The 18,552-nt window shown below is 41.5% G+C and overlaps 1 protein-coding gene across 1 annotated transcript; it reads left to right on the forward strand.

Moving 5' to 3' along the window:
* Positions 1-597: 597 nt before the first annotated feature.
* Positions 598-18,229, forward strand: RB195_005155 (uncharacterized protein; the record flags this gene model as incomplete). Its single annotated transcript, XM_064177484.1, has 66 exons — positions 598-719; positions 891-972; positions 1,105-1,171; positions 1,765-1,907; positions 2,880-2,945; positions 3,003-3,140; positions 3,196-3,288; positions 3,344-3,421; positions 3,543-3,664; positions 4,238-4,298; positions 4,433-4,581; positions 4,665-4,793; positions 4,930-5,054; positions 5,228-5,326; positions 5,378-5,442; positions 5,502-5,600; positions 5,655-5,735; positions 5,796-5,892; positions 6,155-6,288; positions 6,370-6,485; positions 6,548-6,668; positions 6,730-6,873; positions 7,026-7,120; positions 7,175-7,265; positions 7,567-7,654; positions 7,737-7,819; positions 7,874-7,975; positions 8,274-8,420; positions 8,482-8,649; positions 8,719-8,842; positions 8,987-9,123; positions 9,211-9,304; positions 9,365-9,537; positions 9,597-9,686; positions 10,001-10,065; positions 10,122-10,206; positions 10,306-10,383; positions 10,478-10,632; positions 10,803-10,881; positions 11,314-11,373; positions 11,508-11,664; positions 11,741-11,868; positions 12,153-12,272; positions 12,330-12,430; positions 12,487-12,661; positions 12,717-12,851; positions 13,008-13,196; positions 13,255-13,498; positions 13,558-13,761; positions 13,816-13,937; positions 13,987-14,082; positions 14,137-14,250; positions 14,303-14,398; positions 14,462-14,557; positions 14,613-14,714; positions 14,769-14,852; positions 15,001-15,124; positions 15,190-15,332; positions 15,518-15,622; positions 15,699-15,773; positions 15,946-16,022; positions 16,080-16,169; positions 16,253-16,391; positions 16,445-16,589; positions 16,661-16,774; positions 18,111-18,229. 66 exons carry the CDS (start codon positions 598-600, stop codon positions 18,227-18,229), a joined length of 7,539 nt encoding a protein of 2,512 aa, XP_064034609.1.
* Positions 18,230-18,552: the final 323 nt, after the last annotated feature.

The raw sequence follows: 18,552 nt of genomic DNA on the forward strand, positions 1-18,552 counted from the left end.
TTTATCTTTCAACCAATATTTATTTGTTTGTCTTCTCAATTTCTGTACTTTTATCCCAGAAAAGTATGCAGATGCACGTTACTCCTCCATCTCCCTTTGAACGGTTGAAGTCTCTTTCTTCGTTGCTTTTCTGTCTACTATATTTTCATCTCACACTTCAAACTAAGTGAGAGCATTTACCTTCGCAGTGGCTCATACACCACCCTAGAAAGACCCCTATTAAAGTGTGCAATTTTTGAAAAAAGGAGCTCAAGCAACCTCTTATACCTACTGTCCGCTGTTTAACCCTTGTTGTTTGGAATGTTGTACTGGAGATTTGCTTATCTCTCTGCTTTCACTTGCCGTGAGTTTTGGACCCATTTAAACCATTCGGGAATATTTGCTTTTCAAGATAGTACTTCAACTCGCTCTTTTGCATTCCTATCAATAAGTTTACTACTTTGGAGGTGACAACTGCCGAACAGTTCCATAAGCCTTTGGAATCGTACATATTTTTTTCCTTTTTCTTGTGTTTTCTTTGCTTCATCGCAGTTACAAGTAAATATCCCTCTTTTTTACGTTGTTAATGGAGATATGTGTAGATGGTTGTTATAAGCAATGGACGTTGAACGCGATAAATCGCGGGATGCGAATGCTCGCGCAGCAGCTGGGGCATTCCTAGCCGGCTTGAAGACGAAGAACGACGAGAAACGGGTGAAAACTGCTAAGGAGTTGTTCAAGTAGGTATTATTACGTTATAATGCTTTGGATAAGCCCCTCTTTTTCAACGAGAAAGCTCCATATATAGCATTACAAAGTTTTGTTATGCGTTCTGTTTTTGTTTGTTCTGCAGATTCTAGTACAAATAATAGACTCACAAATGGAAGAACTAGAGCCGTTTCTTTTTCTAGGTTTGTAGCCGGCGAGCTCAAAGATGAGGCTCCTGAGTACATGCAAGAGTTCATCTCATTCCTTGACACTAAAAGTGATCAGGTGAGCTGATTTTCCCAGTCATTTCAACACATTCGACAACTGGAAGAATTTAAGTTCGAAACTTAATCGCTCCCGCTTGGTTTTTTTTCAGTTCAATCTGAAATTTCGGAATGTCATACTTTTGCCTTTCAGAGCGCCGTTCATGAATGTATATATAGCCCGGATTTGGACGAGAAAAAAGCTGGAATTTTCTTGATTGGTGAGCGGCTATTATTTAAATGACATTCAGTGTTACATTTTTCAGTTTTTTTAAATGTTAACATCTGGTGTTTTTCATATTTCAAACTATTTGTTTGTTTTCTTGAGTTCATTTAAGTCACTGCTACACTTCATCGATTGTTTTGAACTTCTCTCCAAATGACGAGTTGCAGAGCGAACAAAAACAACTGTTGTGAATATCCTTGTTTCTCCACTCTATGTAGTGATATGGAGTATGGGAAGGGAAGAGGAAGTTTTTTTGCTTTCATGGACGCAGCTTGTTGGAGTGTTTCTGGATGTAATACTTATGGAGGCAGGACTCATAAGAATCGATATCATAAAGAGATATACTCTGCAAATGACTAATTTGTTGATGTCCAGGAATTGTTCTCTTAGGTCCGAAAGCCGATCAAGTTGAAAAGGGTTCCATTAGAATTTCTTTTTTTTTTTGAACAATTAACCTTTCAAACATGGTAATCCACCTTCACCTTCAGTCACTTAATAGTTATAACATTAAGGATGGATAGCGATAATAACATTAAAACGATGACATTGATCTGGAAGTCAACAAAGCAACAGTATGGCTTGTTTTAGTGTGCTTGGCAGAAACGTCAATCGATGGTGAATCGAATCGAGTGGTCCGTTTTGCTAACTTCCTTCTAAAAGTCCTCACCATGCCAAATATGGATGAGGCCGGAATGGAGTTAGCCACCAGAGCACTAGCATTCCTGATTCAGGTAAGATTGTCGTGTCCTTTTAATGGTGTCTTCCAACTGTTGTTTTTTCAATGTCTGATTGCTATAACAGAGGTAAAATACTCACTCGACTTCGTTGTAGTAATCAAGTAATGGATGAAAGTTAAAATTTTCTTTCGTTTTGGTGAATTGGAAAAAAACAACTCTTCAAGACTTTGCGGAGCGACATATTTTCGTGTTAGGAGCGTACGTGGCTATTCCTAATTTAACTTCTCCCGCGACGTGACTTACACTAAATGAGCACACAAAAATGTCTATTTGTTTAGTTATTTTATTTCATGAGAAACTGAACAAACTGAAAAACTGAATAAAACAAACTGAAATTGAACGATTTTGAAACGCTAAAATGGTAGAAGTAAAAGTCGTCATGGGCTTTGTTTATCACAGTTTGGAATGTACTAGATAATCGTTACTTAAAATTCTCTGTTTTTTTGCAATCACCACTCTTACGCTTATTTTCCCGGCATTTAATGAAAAAAATGAAAACTTCTTTTGAAAAACATTTTAAACGAGGATTTTATTTTCTGCAAAATGGGAATATGGCCCACTTCTACTGGACTGTATTTCTTTCTTTCTTGATGCTTCAAAGCTATTTATTTCCGAATTCGAATAGATCTAGTCGGATTCTATTCATTGCTATTTTTTTTATCATTCAAAGGATTCTCGAAAACTTAGTTTGTCAAGTTTTCGTTGTCAGTTGTATAATCTGCAAGTGCAAGTGAAGTGATAAAACGTGGGTTGGTTTATTTTGCTCCCAGATCTCTTAAAATGAACTGATTTGTTTTCAACAAAAGTGTTTCATTGGACCAGTTTAAAACACAATTTTGAGTGGATCCAATTGACATAAGTGAACTGACAGATTTTTTGATCTTGCGGATGTTTTAATTAGAGGATTATCTGTTTGATTTAATTGAAGACACCAACTCCTGTGAACTGTGAACATTCTTCTTTCAGACTTCCAAGTCTTATGCTGCAGAACTTGTGGAAAAGTGTCTTGATCAGTGTTTGGAATGGCTTGAGGTTTGAATATCATGTGCAGCAGCTTATGATCTAATTAACTTACGTTTCACTCCTAAGGAGCCTACAAGAAATGAGCAACGACGATTGGCTTCAGTACTGTTGGCTCGGGAACTCGCTATGTTTACCGCTACTTCGTTTTTCCTACGAGCTAATGTGTTTTTCAAGAGTATTTTCACTGTGATTAGAGATCCAAAGGTAAGGCGTGCCCTCGCTCTGCTATATCCCCGATCATTAAAATGTACATTTCAAGCCGCAAATTCGGATTGCATCCATAAACGCCCTTCACGCAGCCCTTACCATTACCTCGCAGAGAGAGGCGAAGTTGAAAACGGAGTGGTACACGGTAGGATGCAGAGTCCCATTATTAAATGTTGTCGTGAAAAGAAGAGGAATTGCAGAAATGCTATGCGGAGGCGCTAAATACTATGAAGATCAACGATCTTCCGAAGGATGATCGGACGCATTCGATGCTCTTGGTGCGTTATGGTGTAGTTTCACTGTTTCATTACAGAACCTGCGCTTTAAAATAAAAATTATCGATGTGCGACATATAGATGCGCTTGTTTTCGATTTTTCCATCAACTTTACATGTTTAAGGTTCTCAATGAGTTAGTTCGTATAGCAGACGCCACCTATGAAAGGACTCGTCTTGAAGCACTTGGTATCCGTCAAACAGAAACTTCAATAGCCACGCCCATCGAATGGTTAACACAACCAAGGTGCAGTTTTCGAAGTTGGATCATTTTTTTTTAATTAGATAGAAGACATTTTCACCAGGTTAGGGAAGCATAAAAGGTCTCAGACAGATTAGAGACAGCATGCTACGAATCTGACTTGGTAAAGGAACCAGCGTGAAAAACTAGAGGTGGGGTTGTAGATTGCGGGCTCCGGGGTATTTCCGCTCTCCTAATCGTCGTAGAAAACGGCGGTGAAACCGCTTTTGTTCCTAGGAGGGATGTTAGAACGCTTCTCTATGTACACGTTCCGGTCACCTCAGCAGCCTATTCTTTGGTTTTACTTGAGTAGGCTGGTGTGAAGACCTTTTCAATCTTCGACCGCTCATTCGTAAACGCGGTGCGTGCATATGGGTAGCGCGTTGCAACTCGTATTAAACCACGTCTCCCATGCCGTTTTTTTTTTTACGACGATTAGGGAGAGATGAACTGAACCGCCCCGGATGCTGCAATCTACAATTCCATCTCTAGCTTTTCCCACCGGTTCCCTCACAACGTCAGATTCGCGGCACGACGGACTGGTGCTGATAAAAGAAGACAGATTTGATTCATTTCCAGGGTAGCCAATACTGTGGAAAGTAGCACCGCACGCGCGTTGGTAATGACCAACTTTGCTGAGGTTTGTTCAAATTATTTTACTGCTAAATCATCATATAAATGAAGTGTCTGAAAAGGCATGACTTCGTTTCTTACCTTGAGCTTTGTAATTCCTCTGAATATGTTTATTAGCCCTTTTATTTTTTTGTGCTCTAGATCTGCGGTCATGCGAAAGCAGCGGCATTCAGCTGCGGTCGTTCGGTTCCCGTTCATCAAACGCTTTTGGAACTTTTCCCTCGGCTTTCAGCATGGGATCAATGTGATCCATCTCTGTGCAAAGTTATGTTTGAGCATGCAAAGAATATGTAAGCGACTGGCGTTTCACTCGTTATTTCTTTATTCTTTGAGATGTTTATGTTCACGGAGAAGTCAATAATAAGAATTCTAGAGTACAAAAGAACGGTAATGCTTTGGTAGCGCTGGGGTTGTTGATGCTTCAAAATCCAGAGCGATATCGAGGTAGTATAGGACAGATGATGATGGTCGTGACGGAAATGTTGAATACAGCAGTGTCGAAGTTGGTTTTATTCTTGCTTTGCTAGTCTCCATCTTGAATGCTTCGCTAATAACCATCCTTTTACTCGTCTTCTTCAATGTTTGTCCATTTTCAAGTCAGTTCGATGCAGTCTGACATGAGAACATTTTTTTTTCAGGAAAAGAACTCCTGAGCCAGCAGTTTTCATCTTTTTAACGTTGTTTGTAAAGGCATACAAGGCCACAGTAATGAATGAAATCAAGCAACTTCTGAGTCTGCTCTTCAAAACAGGTTTAACAAAAGGTGAGGTGGTGTCCAAAGTAGGTTTTGGCGTTATTCTGTAGCATACGTGTCGTTTAAGGCTCCTTTCTGTCACAGTCATTTCTACTTTTTTATTGTCTTGTGTGTATGGCAGCTAGTTTGGCTCCCTTAAAATGAATTTTCCGGAGATTTTGGATGATTTAGGGCTCATTTAGGTCTTACTTCTGTGATGCATGAAGTAGTAAGATACATCCCAGTCTTGCAAATGGATGTGCAGGATGGCCTTATGAAAGAATTGTACATGATTTTGACAGGTAGGTTAGAGAAATTTAATTTTCACCAGCAATTTAATCGTGGATTTCTAGGATGTGTTTTACCAAGCAAACTTGATCCACCGAAGAAACCAGTCCTACCAACTCAAACCTTGCAGGTGGGGCATTCTATCTTAGCTGTGCCACTTTCTTGTAGCTATTTTGATAGTTCATTTAGGTTTCAAATGTGGCGCTGACAGTGCTTGCATTGGATACCCTCGGAGAGTTTGAGTTTCAAAGACATTACCTCGAAATGTTTATGCAGTACATCTCCGAGGTAAAAACGGATAGATTACGCTGCTTGATATTCACTTGATAAGAATAACATCAGGGATACCTACTTTGCGACTCTGTCGCTGTGCGCCTTGCTGCTGTGAGATGTTGCACTGCCATATCAAAGCCATTTGTGAAGGTACAGTGTTACGCTCTCATATGAGTTGTGTTCCTTTTTATATCGGAGCTCATCGTTCAGGTATATGAGAAAGTGCATAGGGAACATCGTCAGTGGGTTTTGGCTCTGATCCATGGCGTGCTAAGGAGTCTAGTAAGTGCAGGAGTGGTTGATCCTCGTAAGTTTGGACTTACTTTTACACGTGGGGCTATTTTGTCCTTACCCTACCTTTTATATCTTCAATCCAACCTTACTTCTTTTTTTTTTGATTTGGTATTTTTTTCCACAAGAAAAGTTCAAAGAAGTATTCGTTTATAAAATTTAACCAAATTTATCCGCTCCTTTTGTCTCGCCTGGCCAAGGAAGCAACTGTGAACGCAGCTTTTTTTTTGAACTATAGTTCGCAATCCAGAAATGTATGCACATGTGTGCGATTTTAGAACTGGAAGTTCGGCTATGCGTGCTGGAATGCTTCTGCGAGGCAGATCGTGCCTTTCTTTCCCATCTAGCGCAACCTGAAATGCTTCAGTTACAGTTTATGAGCTTGCATGATGAGAAGCTAGAAATGCAAGAGGTATTTCCGATTTTCTTCAAATATTTGTCACTATAGTTAAAACTGCTACCATTTAAATGTCCAAAACCTATGTTTTCCCAGGCAGCCGTATGTCTCCTCGGTCGTTTGTCTGAACTGAACCCTGCTTTGGTCCTACCAAGAATGAGGCGTGTGCTTCTAGAGACACTCAGTCAGTTGACCAACAGCGGTCAAGCTAAGTAAGGCACTTTCAGTTTCATACAAAATAAGCACACTTCCATGCTAATTCTACAATTTTTAGACTAGAACAACACAGCGCTCGACTTTTAACTCAGTTAGCTCGACAAAGCCCGAAATTCATGCGTCCTTACCTTGGTCCTCTCCTTCAAGCCTTGCTTCCGAAGTTGAGGAATGAAATGAAAGTAATAGATTAAGAATTCTCATCTCATAGCTGTTCCTCTGTGAGAAACTCATAACTTGCAGCACGTCGATGTGACTGTTCATGTTCTGCATGCGATTTCGGAGTTATGTGTCGTAGGAGGAGCTGAAATTGTCCGAAACATTGACCCGCTCTTCCAGAAACTTACGCAGTTGATTAATGACTCGAGTAGTTTGCAAAGAAGAGAGGTTGGTTTTTATATAAGTGTTACTTATGGCGTTCAAAACTGCAAAAAATCTCTTTGGATGATATGTGTGATGTATTGGGCCCAGCTCTGTAATTCTCCATCTAACATGGATCCTTATGAATGTGTTTCAAAGAATTAACTATCGACTTTTAGGCTGCTTTACGTACCATAGGTAGAATAGCTCGTTCCACTGCTTATGTTGTTGATCCTTATAAGGATTATCCAAATCTCCTAGACGATCTTCTGAGGTGAGGGTTACAAGAGAGTGCGAATGAGGATGTAAATTCAACATCGCATTTCAGACTACTAAAAACCGAAATGTCCTCCAAGATGCGACGACAAGCAATCAGCACACTTGGCATCTTAGGTGCTTTGGATCCGTACACTCATAAGGTAAGTTGCTCGTGCTCATTAAAAAAGTTGGATATTATACAATAATATTACTTTTGTTTATGTGTTTCATTGATAGGGTGTATTTTGAAGTGTTTTTATGCGTTTGTACAGCGTATGAAGGAATCCTGTGTTATGGTTGTTGCAAATTATCCCCTCACCTATCCCTTTTGTCTAATCAATTGTAGTTCATTCAGTTACACGCAAATCAATATCTCAGACTTTTGAATGTGATAATTAATTTACAGCGTAGTATAAACATAATCATTTGTACTCAAGTGCTCCTATAAACGATCTTGCTCAGGTGTTTACTGGAGCCGTGCAGTCAGCTACTTCAATTAGTACAGCTTTATCGTTACCGATGGCTAGAGACGCCGCTGATCCTCGTCAGGGTATGCCCGTGTTTTTGCTAACCGTGGTGTTGTGATAAATGTTTCAAATGTCATAGTTTTTTTCTTATCCTGTGATTTTCAGATATTATCCAGTGGTACAATTATGAGAGATGCACATTAGAAGAATTTTATCCCGCTATAACCATTGCTAATTTAATGGTTATGGTAAGCTTTGCTGCTTTTTTTTGATTCTCGTATAGCCTGAGAGGTTTCTTGCAGGTTCAAGATGAAGCATTCACACAATCCTACAAAGAAATTGCTCAGGCCCTGTTAACGATATTTCGAAGTTTGGGCGATTCGTTCCCGCAGTATGTGCAACAGGTAGACGGATGCTTCAAATGTCCAACGTTTTTTGATATTAGCTATATTTTTGTTAACCTCTCTATGGTGAAATACACAGCGGCTAGGAGCCTGATGAAACCCTTGCTGGCACCACCCACCGCTGCAGGTTGCGGCGGTCCCACCTTGGTTCCAACTACTGCCTCCACCGCGCCGTTTCGAGCGCATACGCAAGTGCACCGCAACTACACTCGTGATTCATGTCGTTTTGATCCGACTATATGTCGACCTTAAAGAGAGTGTCGTACGATTACTTCAACCTTTTTAATATTAATTTCAGGTAGTACCCCGGCTCATAGAAGTAACTCGAGCATACCGTGGAAGACCATCGCACCGCGAATTTTTCCTTCGACAGGTTGCCAGTCTTGTAGCTATTATAAAAGTGCATGCGAAACCGTACATGAAGCAAATCTTCAGTCTAATTGCAGTAGGTTTCTTTACAAGTTTGGCTTCCCAAGATAAAACTTCGGACGAGTGAACCATTTCAGGACGCATGGAGTGAGGATCATGGAGTAAAAGTTACTGTAGTCAGCGTGTTGGAGCAGATCGGAACTGCCTTGGGACAAGAATTCGCACCTCACATTCCCGAACTCATACCGTATTTGTTACGGGTTGTACAAACTGATAGAAGTGAGGAGAGGAAACTAACCGCTCAGGTTCGTTCAAAATTATAACTAAATGTAATGTTTTTTTTTTGTCATTGCCAGAACTTGCTTTTTTTCAAGGTTCTATCCTGTGTGCGATCGTTGTCCGGATGTTTAACCCCTCATTTGCACTTAGTGCTCCCGCCAGTGCTGTCGATATTAGATGATTCAGCAGTTCCTATGGGTGTTAGACAGTCAGCCTTAGGTACTTAATTAGTTAATTGGTACTTAAATTATACTTTAAATCTCGTGATAATTCTTCATCTATTACCTGCAACGTTAGGCATCGAAGCACTTTGTTCTGTTGTGAAACGCCGCTTAAATCGGATACTCCAACACAATCTTTTAGATACGGTTCTCCACCTAACACGCAGCGACGATCTATCTGATTATGCTCCTCGTTTGATGCAAACTTGGCAAAGGGGAATCTCGGTTCAGCCGCTTCAACCACAGTTGCTTGAATTACTTGTTGAAATTGTTAACCAGGTTAGTTGTTTATTTGTGCAGCTTTGCATGATATCAACCTTTTTTTTGTATTCCTTTATTCTGATAAGATGAAACGGATATTCTCAGATGTGGAAACACTTCGAGGTATTCCGAAGAAGCGTCGATGCAAATTTACGGAGGTATAATCTGAACTCTGGAGAGGCCTACGAAAAGTACATAAGTGAGTTTTTTGTTTCGAAAGTGACAAGAAACTTGAGGGGAATTCAAATCTTGTTTTTAGAAACTGCACAGCAGGCGATGCTGCATCCAGCTGAACGACCAGGGAAACGACGCGGTACTGGTGCTGTTCCTCCCGAAAGGATCAACGTACCACATACATTTACACCGTCAGCAGCGAAAAATATGGATCAGATCTTAAGCTGGACGGTTAATAAGCAACGGTTGAATACTGATGTGAGAGGACTTTGCATTCGTTTGATAAATATCCTTGCAAGACTTTCGAAAATGTGTAGGCCGTGGTGCGTGCGTGGGCGGTGGAGTCATTGGTGTCAAAGGAGGAATGGGCTCAGTGGTTGGTGAAATTGCGCGTTGCTTTCATCAAGGTAAGTTTCTTGTGTGTTTACTGGTATAGTGAGGTCGAAACGACACGAAGCTCGGTGCAGCTCCGTAAGCGGATGCGTTCGACGCGGCGCGATGGAGCTGGTGGTGGGATCGAGGTGAGGCCACGGCGGACTACAGCGGTGATTGGTGCTAAAAGGGCTCCCTCGATCGTAACCGCTATGTTCCACCGCATCGCTTCAATCGCAGCCATTTACGTAACTGCACCGAGTTTCATACTGTTTTGATCCGATTGTACATATTTATTATTATTTATTTGTTATTATTTATTACATATTTGATCGTCGATAAATTTCAGTCGGGAAGCTCGGCAGCGATTCGAGCAGCAGCCTCCTTAAGCGATCAGCATCAACATCTGGCGAAGTTTGTAGCGCAACAAATGTTATTTCAAGTCTTTTTTACTTCCTATTTGTTTTCAGAGATCTGTTCAATGCGGCATTCATGTCCGTGTGGACAGAATTAACTGAAGAGTTACAAGATCGGCTGACAGGGTCACTGTTAACTGTAAGTAGCACTCTATTGCTGTAGCTTTCCTAGATCTGATATGTGCAATGGGTACACTCATTTTATATTCCTTCTAGAAATACGATCATGTTCTTTCAGGCTCTGGAAACCAGCAACCATCCGGACGTCATACAAACTATTTTGAATCTGGCTGAGTTTATGGATCACTCTGAAAGAGTATATCTTTGACACAAGACATTGCTACTCCGAATTCTATTTCCACACAATTTTGCTGGATCTCTAGGCGAATTCTAGTCTGGATTGTTTATAGGGACCTCTGCCAATCGCCTACGATAGATTGGGTAAGAGTGCTGAGGAAACCAAGGCGTACGCAAAAGCTTTGAGATACAAGGAGCTGCAGATCCATAAACATCTGAACAGAGGCGATGGTGGTCTGACGACCGAGGATTGTCAGGCATTAATAACGTGAGTTAGAGGTTAGGAAAATTATAATGAACAAGTTGTGGTCTAATTTTGAAGAAATTGACGTTGAAGTTTCGAAGTACTTTATTTTTGTAAAATTCAATTTATATTTGTTCATTGTTCATCATTTTGTGGACTATTGCGGAAATATTGTAATGCATGCTTATTTTTAGGTATGCGAATAAACTTAATGTGCAAGAAGAGGCTGCTGGGGTCGTACGTTACGCTGAACAACATGAAATGGTTATACCTGTAAGTAAAATTCTCACTGTATCCGCCCTTGTACTTTTATAGGTGTTAAGTTTCTGTTCTTTGGGTGAAATTGTTGAGCATGCCTGATCCTTTGCGCGGGTGCAGAATTTAACTATATTCAAGTATCTTATGACAGGTCAATATTCTTTGTTAGAAGTTCTGTGAATCTAATGAATTTCAAGCTTTAATACTATCATTGGGAAAAATGAGCGTGTGGTTGCACGTCTCATTTGTTGACCTGCTTTTATATATTCTCCTAAAAAATACTGTAAGAGGTACCGGTGGGCTGTAGCTAACATTCACTGGATTCTTTTGTGAACTAATTCTTTTGATTGAAAAAGTTTTTTTTTGAAGTCCGGATTTGGGTTTTGTTCATAGTTATGAGTGATAATAATTTAGTAATAGTCTCTTATAAACACTTGGTCTCTTCAGATGCTCGGGAGATGGTACGAAAAACTGAATGAATGGGAGAAAGCACTCGAGGCATATATGGTGAGATACTATGTGAAGCTTCCTAGTTCACTTTAGGGATGTCTTATCTTCGGAAGATTTTTTTTTTTTTGAATCTAACATTTCACAACAAATGGTGCTATCAGAAATGACTCTCTATAGTAGTTTTGTTCAAGACCGACCCAGAGCCATTGTCTGATGAGATGGTCAGCCATCAAATGAGGTGCCTCGAAGCTCTGGGACGATGGGGTGAGTTAAATGAGCGGGCGAGGACAATTGAGAAGAAGGACCAGAAGGTTGCGGTGATGGCTGCGCGAGGGGCGTGGGCCGTTGGTAAGTGTCATTTACGAATATCGCTGTTAAAGCTGCTTAGAAGTTGCCAGTATGTCTCTATCTACCAAATTATTAGGAGAATGGCAGGCCATGGAAGATTACGTGGCTCAGGTTAACGAAAACACTCAAGACGGAGCAATGCTGAGGGCGGTTCTAGCTGTTAAGAGAGACGAATATGATGTGGCGATGAATTACATTGAAAAAGTAGGCGGAACTCTATAATCAGTATAGTAGGGTCAAAACGACATGAAGCACGTACGCAATTGCGCACGCGGCTTCTTTCGAGGCGCTTCGGCGGAGCGTAGCGGCTAGGAGAGTGGTGAAAGCCTTGCTGGCACCCGTCGCTGCATTTTGCGACGGTCCCACCCCGGTTGCAACTGCTGCCTACGCCGCGCCGTTTCGAGCGCGCGCGCTAATGCACCGTAACTACACTCGTGATTCATGTCGTTTTCACCCGACTGTATCTCAGATATCTTTCCTTTTCTTAGGTGCGCGACATGTATGATGGAGAATTGACAGCGATGGCCAGTGAGAGCTATGAGAGAGCCTATGGAGCGATGGTGTGTGTTCAACAACTTGCTGAGCTAGAAGAAGCTATGGAGTTCAAGGTCCTACAATTTTTTTATGTCACCTCTGGGCGAGATTTAAGGGAAGAGTTGTTTCAGCTGAGACCTGAGCGACAAGCACGAATTGCTTTATTGTGGAGTAGGCGTCTTCAAGGATGTAGGCAGAATATCGAACATTGGCAGAGGCTGCTTATGATTAGGTTAGCAGCGAAGTGTAGCAATCTTATGGCTTCATTCAAAGATTGATCAGTTGCAGATCTCTTGTGCTAACTCCTCAAGAGATGCACCCGCTAAGAGTGAAATTCTCTTCATTATGCCGTAAACAGGGAAAGCACGTGATGTGCAGAGATGTTCTCCGGGAGCTGCTTGGACTAGAGCCCGGAGCACCTCTGCACAAAGCGCCTGTAGCGCCGAGCGACAAACCCCAACTGGCAAGATTACGCTAGTACCTGATGCGTCGACAACTATGATTGTGTTTGTTTTTAGGTATTGGCGTTGTGCAAACAGTTGTGGATGGATGATTATCGTAACGAAGCCGTTAGAACATTAGAGGCACTTGTGAATCATTTGGATCGCTTACCTCCGAATCACACACCGGAAGCAGCACGACTGTGTGCCAAGGTGGGCGCTTCTCTAGCTTTGAACGAGTTTTCGCTTGACAGGGGTAGATTGGGCCACCTGCGCAGTGGTGTCGTCATTTCTTTTATGTATTTCGTATTTTGAGTAGATTCTACAAGCACCGTTCTTTCGTTTTAGTACATATTATATTCCTTTCAGGCTTGCCTTAAACTGGGAGAATGGACTGAGATTCTGGTTGAAAGCGCGCCTTCCACAAATGGGAGCACATCCTTACCTAGTCCTCATCGGTCGGTTTTCGCTTCGTCAATGACCGATGATAAGACGACAACGGAGCAGGTGATACGTCACTACGCACGATCCACAGAATACGACAAAGACTGGCATAAGGTGGGTGCTCTTAAAGAGCAGAAATGTATGGAATTACTTCCAATAATTGATTTTTTAGGCATGGCACAAACTGGCTTCTGCCTATTTTTCTGCTTTGTCGCGTGAGAAAGAACTTTCCCAAGCGGTAGCAGCAGCTGTTCGGTCACCTCATACTCGTCTTATGCATCCAACTCCTCCACCTCTAATTCCACAGCCTGCCATGGGCCTGATGCCTCCAGTTGGTCCACCGATACAGCAGACTCCAATTCCTCCGCAACCGATGCCACCGCAGCCTATGCTGCCAGTCACAGTGAACACCACAGGTATTCGCGTCTTCAGATCCCTGTTTATCCCGTTTCGCACCGCTTGTGGCAGTTTTCAGGAGTTCCACTGATGCCCGTCGGTCCACCTCCACCTCCTGGTGCTCCACCAGGACCAATAATGCAGATGATTCCTCCTCAGCTTAGTCCAATGCCTATGCACAATACCCCAATGGCAACGCCTCCGCCTCCAACAGTGCCTGTAAATATTGCATATGCCGTTTCAGCAGTAAAATGCTTCACAAGGGCTCTGCAGCTCGCTCCAGGTGGACTAAGTTAATGCGTCTACTACTACAGCGACATTACGTTCGGTACTTCAGGGTCACGTCTGGAAGATACGTTACGGCTTCTCCAGCTTTGGTTTGATTATGGGGAATACAACGAAGTGTACAAACAGTTGAGCGAAAATATCAAAGGACTCCCAATAGAAACATGGCTGGAGGTGAACAGGTTGTGCTAGTTGTCTGCTGCACGTTATGCTTGGTCTTTAGGCGGTTCCACAGCTCATGGCGAGGTTGGATTCCAGAGATAAGATGGCATCGCTAATCAAGCAAGTGATTCTCGAGATATCAAAAATGAAACCTCAAGTGCGCGCTCTTTTAATGCTTGTTTTCAATCTTCCAGATGTTAGTCCTTTTAAGGCCCTTGTATATGCGCTAACAGTGGCAGCAAAGTCATCGAATGTGGATCGCCAAAAGAATGCTCAAGAAATGCTGGGAGTAATGGCAGAAATGCATCCGAAGCTTGTTGAAGAGGTAAATCAGCAATTGCCTTGTAAGACTTTCCAAAGTGACTTTTTGGATATAGGCTAGCATGGTGTCAGAAGAGCTGGTACGATGTGCAATTTTGTGGCATGAGCAATGGCACGACGCTCTGGATGAAGCAAGTCGGCAATATTTCCAAGTAAGCTGTTCCTCCGTTTTTTTTTTTTTTGAGATTTTCTAGTTTATTTTGTGAATTGTCAAGGAGAAAAATACCGTAGCGATGATGGAAACTTTGGAACCGGTTCACAAAATGATAGAGAAGGGTCCGACAACGCTGAAAGAGCAATCGTTCAACCAGGTATGCGAATTCATCTGAACGTTCTTCCCCCTTTTAAGCATTCACAGCCTTTCAGACTTACTACTGCGAACTTTCCGATGCGTATAAATTCTGTCAAGCTTTTAAACGGACCGAGAATGTAAAAGAGTTGACGCAAGCGTGGGAGATTTACTGCCAGGTTTGCTTGTGAAGGAGGAAGAAATTCCTTTGTTTAAATTATGCCTAAGTTCAGGTCTTCAAAAAGATCACCGCTCAATTACGGCAGCTCACATCACTTGATCTGAACTATATTAGTCCGATGTTGATGAGAGCGAAGGTGAGGTTGTTACGCTATTCAAGCGTTATTATCAGAGAATTTTTTGGACAAAAATATGTGGATGTTCAATCTTTGTTTTTGTGCTCCATATTTTGCTATTGGTTGACGTACTGTGGTTATAAACGACGAATTTTCCTGTTCGCTTCAGGATTTGGAACTAGCAGTGCCCGGGACCTATGATCCATCACAGCCAGTGGTGGGCATTGCGTCAATTGGCACTCATCTGCAAGTGATTAGTAGTAAACAACGACCGAGGAAGATGACTATAAGAGGTGAGCCTAAGCTGTGTTGGTCTGTAATTTAGTCTCCTCATAGCAATAATATTCCTGCAATTTAGGGAGCAACGGACGGGAATACGCGTTCTTGCTCAAAGGTCATGAGGATCCGCGACAAGACGAACGAGTTATGCAGTTGTTTGGCCTGATCAACACCCTACTAGTTAACAATGCTGAAACTTGCAGAAGAAATCTCACCATTCAAGTAAGTTCCAATTGTCCACACCCATTTTCTTTGCGTTTATACTCGAATCGCTCGTGTACGTCACGTCTTTATTTTTGTTGATCGTTTGTAATTGCAACAGTTGTTAAGTGTGTCCTTGGAAGTTGTCATTTATTATGCGTCAAAGTTTCCCCCATGGAATTTTTTAAACAAAGGTTAAATTAAAGAGGTACTCCATCGTTGCGCTCAGTCACAACTCTGGTCTTATTGGGTGGGTGCCAGACTGCGATACATTACATTCGCTGGTGCGGGATTACCGAGATAAAAAGAAGGTTGTTTCCATGTGCTTTAGTTGCTTTTTCCTCTTCTCTTTCCTATATTTCATCTTATTCTTATATTTTGTTCTAGATGTCTCTTTCGCTCGAGCATAAAGTGATGCAGTCACTAGCGCAAGATACTGAGCAAGTAACTCTTATGCAGAAGGTACTTTTTAAAACGATATCGTAGTTGTTGATGGACTTTGTGGGTTTGGAAGCCACAGTAATTACAATAAAAGACATGGAAACTGATTGCAAATTATTCCTCGGAGAAACTCTCAAACTTAAGGTCAAACTTTGTGCTGCAAATTGTACAGTTGTTAATACACTAACTTTAGGTGCAACTTTTCGAAAGAGCACTTGCGTCAACAACTGGAGACGATCTTCAGCAGATTCTTTGGCTTAAAAGCCCCAGGTACATCAAATTTTCGAATAAATCAATTTTTCTGTTTGTTCTACCAGTGTTTTCCAGTTCTGAAGTATGGTTTGATCGGCGTACGAACTACACGAGATCAATGGCGTGTATGTCAATGGTTGGGTATATTTTGGGACTAGGTGACCGGTATGTTACGAGATGCTAGAATATCTAAAATACGTCAAACGATCCGAACCTCGTTTTAACACGACTATAACAGCTATTTCCAGACATCCGTCGAATCTTATGCTGGATCGGTTAACGGGTAAAATAGTGCACATTGATTTTGGCGATTGTTTCGATGTGGCTATGACAAGAGAAAAATTCCCAGAAAAGATTCCATTCCGACTGACTCGAATGCTTGTGAAGGTGAAAAATCTTCCACCTTTGCAACTCATTTACTTATTCGTTCACATGTGTAGGCTATGGAAGTTACGGGAATCGAAGGAAATTATCGATTCACTTGTGAACGAGTGCTGCGATTGCTACGAGCCAACCGCGAAAGTTTACTGGCTGTTCTGGAAGCCTTTGTATACGATCCTGTGATCAGCTGGCGATTACTCGAAGGTTTACATGTTTGCCTAATTTATTGTAGTTTATAAAGATACGCTGCTTATTTCTAGTTTCGTTTTGTTAAGGAACAAAACGTGTGCCCGGTGAGAAGCATGACGTCACCAGAAGAAAGACGTTACAGGAAGCACCTCGTATTGTTAGAGAACGTGTTATTGATCGAATCAAGCACAAGTTAGCAGGTGGGTTTTTCTGTTTTACTAACAGAAAACGGAAACGTGCTTAAGTATGAGCGAAAGTGAGGAGTGCCAGGTTCGTACAGTCTTATGTCGTAACAACTCTTCTGTCACTAAATCCCCATTGGAATTCGTCTCTTGGTACGTGTCACTGATGCAGTATGTATTTATTTCTACACATAATGAATACCATATAAAACAGAATCTTCCGTTCCGGAAGTTCGTGTTCTGCTCTTATCAAGGTGTTACCTCTGAATCTCGGATTGTGTTGGTTGATGAACACCGTTCTCCTTTGCATCATCTTCGATTTGTTCGAGAGACACAATACTGTTATATTTGTGCGTCTCATGTGTACTACTCGATAAGCCAGTACGAATGCTGTCGCAGCGATAGACTTCAATTTCGATTTCGTACTGGGAGACTTTAAAAGGTTTCACGAAGAAATTTGAGTATTGTGTCGACTAGCTGTTAATTTCTTGCGAAAGCCAACCGATCGTTGCCCTTGTGTTCTGTCATCGTCGTCGTTAATATTATACCAAGTGTCACGACTATCTAGTTTTACCTTTCTTGGCAAGTGCCCTAATCTTCGGTCACTTATCTTTCTTCTGCGCGAAACGAAAAACTCTGTGCATCGTCTTTTCAGTAGTGTGTCTGGAGACAGTGGGGGCATACTACTTCTGTAGGCCAGTCGCCCAGCTTTCTTTCTTAGAATCTCAGAATTTCTCTCTTAGAATAGGCAAAACGGTGATGTTGAAGATGTGATTGCAGGGGTTCTTGCGCCTTTTCACGATATTACAGACTCAAAACAGAGCAAGACAAAAACCGTGGGTTGAGTAGCAAATACAAATGCAATCTGCATTTGTATTTCCTACTCAACCCACGGTTTTTGTCTTGCTCTGTTTTGAGGTCCCTAAATAACGGATCTCTGCGTGCGAATATATTCACGCTGTTCCTTACCCGTGGTTAGGACATGAAAGATCACCAATCTGGTCTAGAGCTCTCATTCGTAGTTGTTGTGTCGACTGGTCAACGCGACGCTTTTGATTCATCTGAGATCTGGGATGATCATCTGAGATGAGATTTATGAGGTTGTTCAGCGTTTTTGTATTCCTCCAATACAAAAATACAAAAACGCCAAAAAAAACCCAATGAGCTAGACCTTTAACTCCATTTACTAGAGGAGAGAACCCAAAGGCAGAGTTCGGTGAGAACAAGCTGGATAGAAAGATCGATAGAAAGTTTTTCAATCTCCCATTATAAGAATTCCATTTTCTGTTTATATTACTATTTTCTAAGGTTTGTCCATTTTTTTTCGTCATTCGTTAATCCACCAGGTTTTTAGGTAGTGAGTTTGGCACCGGCGAAGTAGATGTACAGGAACAAATCGATCGATTGGTCGAACAAGCAACATTACATGAGAATCTTTGCCAATGTTATATAGGATGGTGCCCGTTCTGGTAATGTTTTATATTTTAGAGCTTGGGACAATGTCATTTTTTTTGTAGAACGTCTTAGAACAGAACGATTAGTACCTAAGTCTTGCCATTTAAGTTTGTGACATTTGTGTGCAATAGCCTCCATTACAGTGATAATTATCAATTAGCTGTTCAAAAGCTAGCTTATTTGTTGAGTAGCTCAAATGTTGACATTTTTCAGTTTTGCTTATCGAGTCACGAGTGATTTAGCACATTCCTTTTGTGATGTTGTGCAGTACTCTTAATAAGATTTCTATGATTTTCTTAGAATTTAGATTTTTTACGCAGTGTAAGCTGACTCATCACGAG

The sequence above is a fragment of the Necator americanus genome, chromosome I (assembly GCF_031761385.1).
Source record: "Necator americanus strain Aroian chromosome I, whole genome shotgun sequence".
Classification (NCBI taxonomy): Eukaryota; Metazoa; Nematoda; class Chromadorea; order Rhabditida; family Ancylostomatidae; genus Necator; species Necator americanus.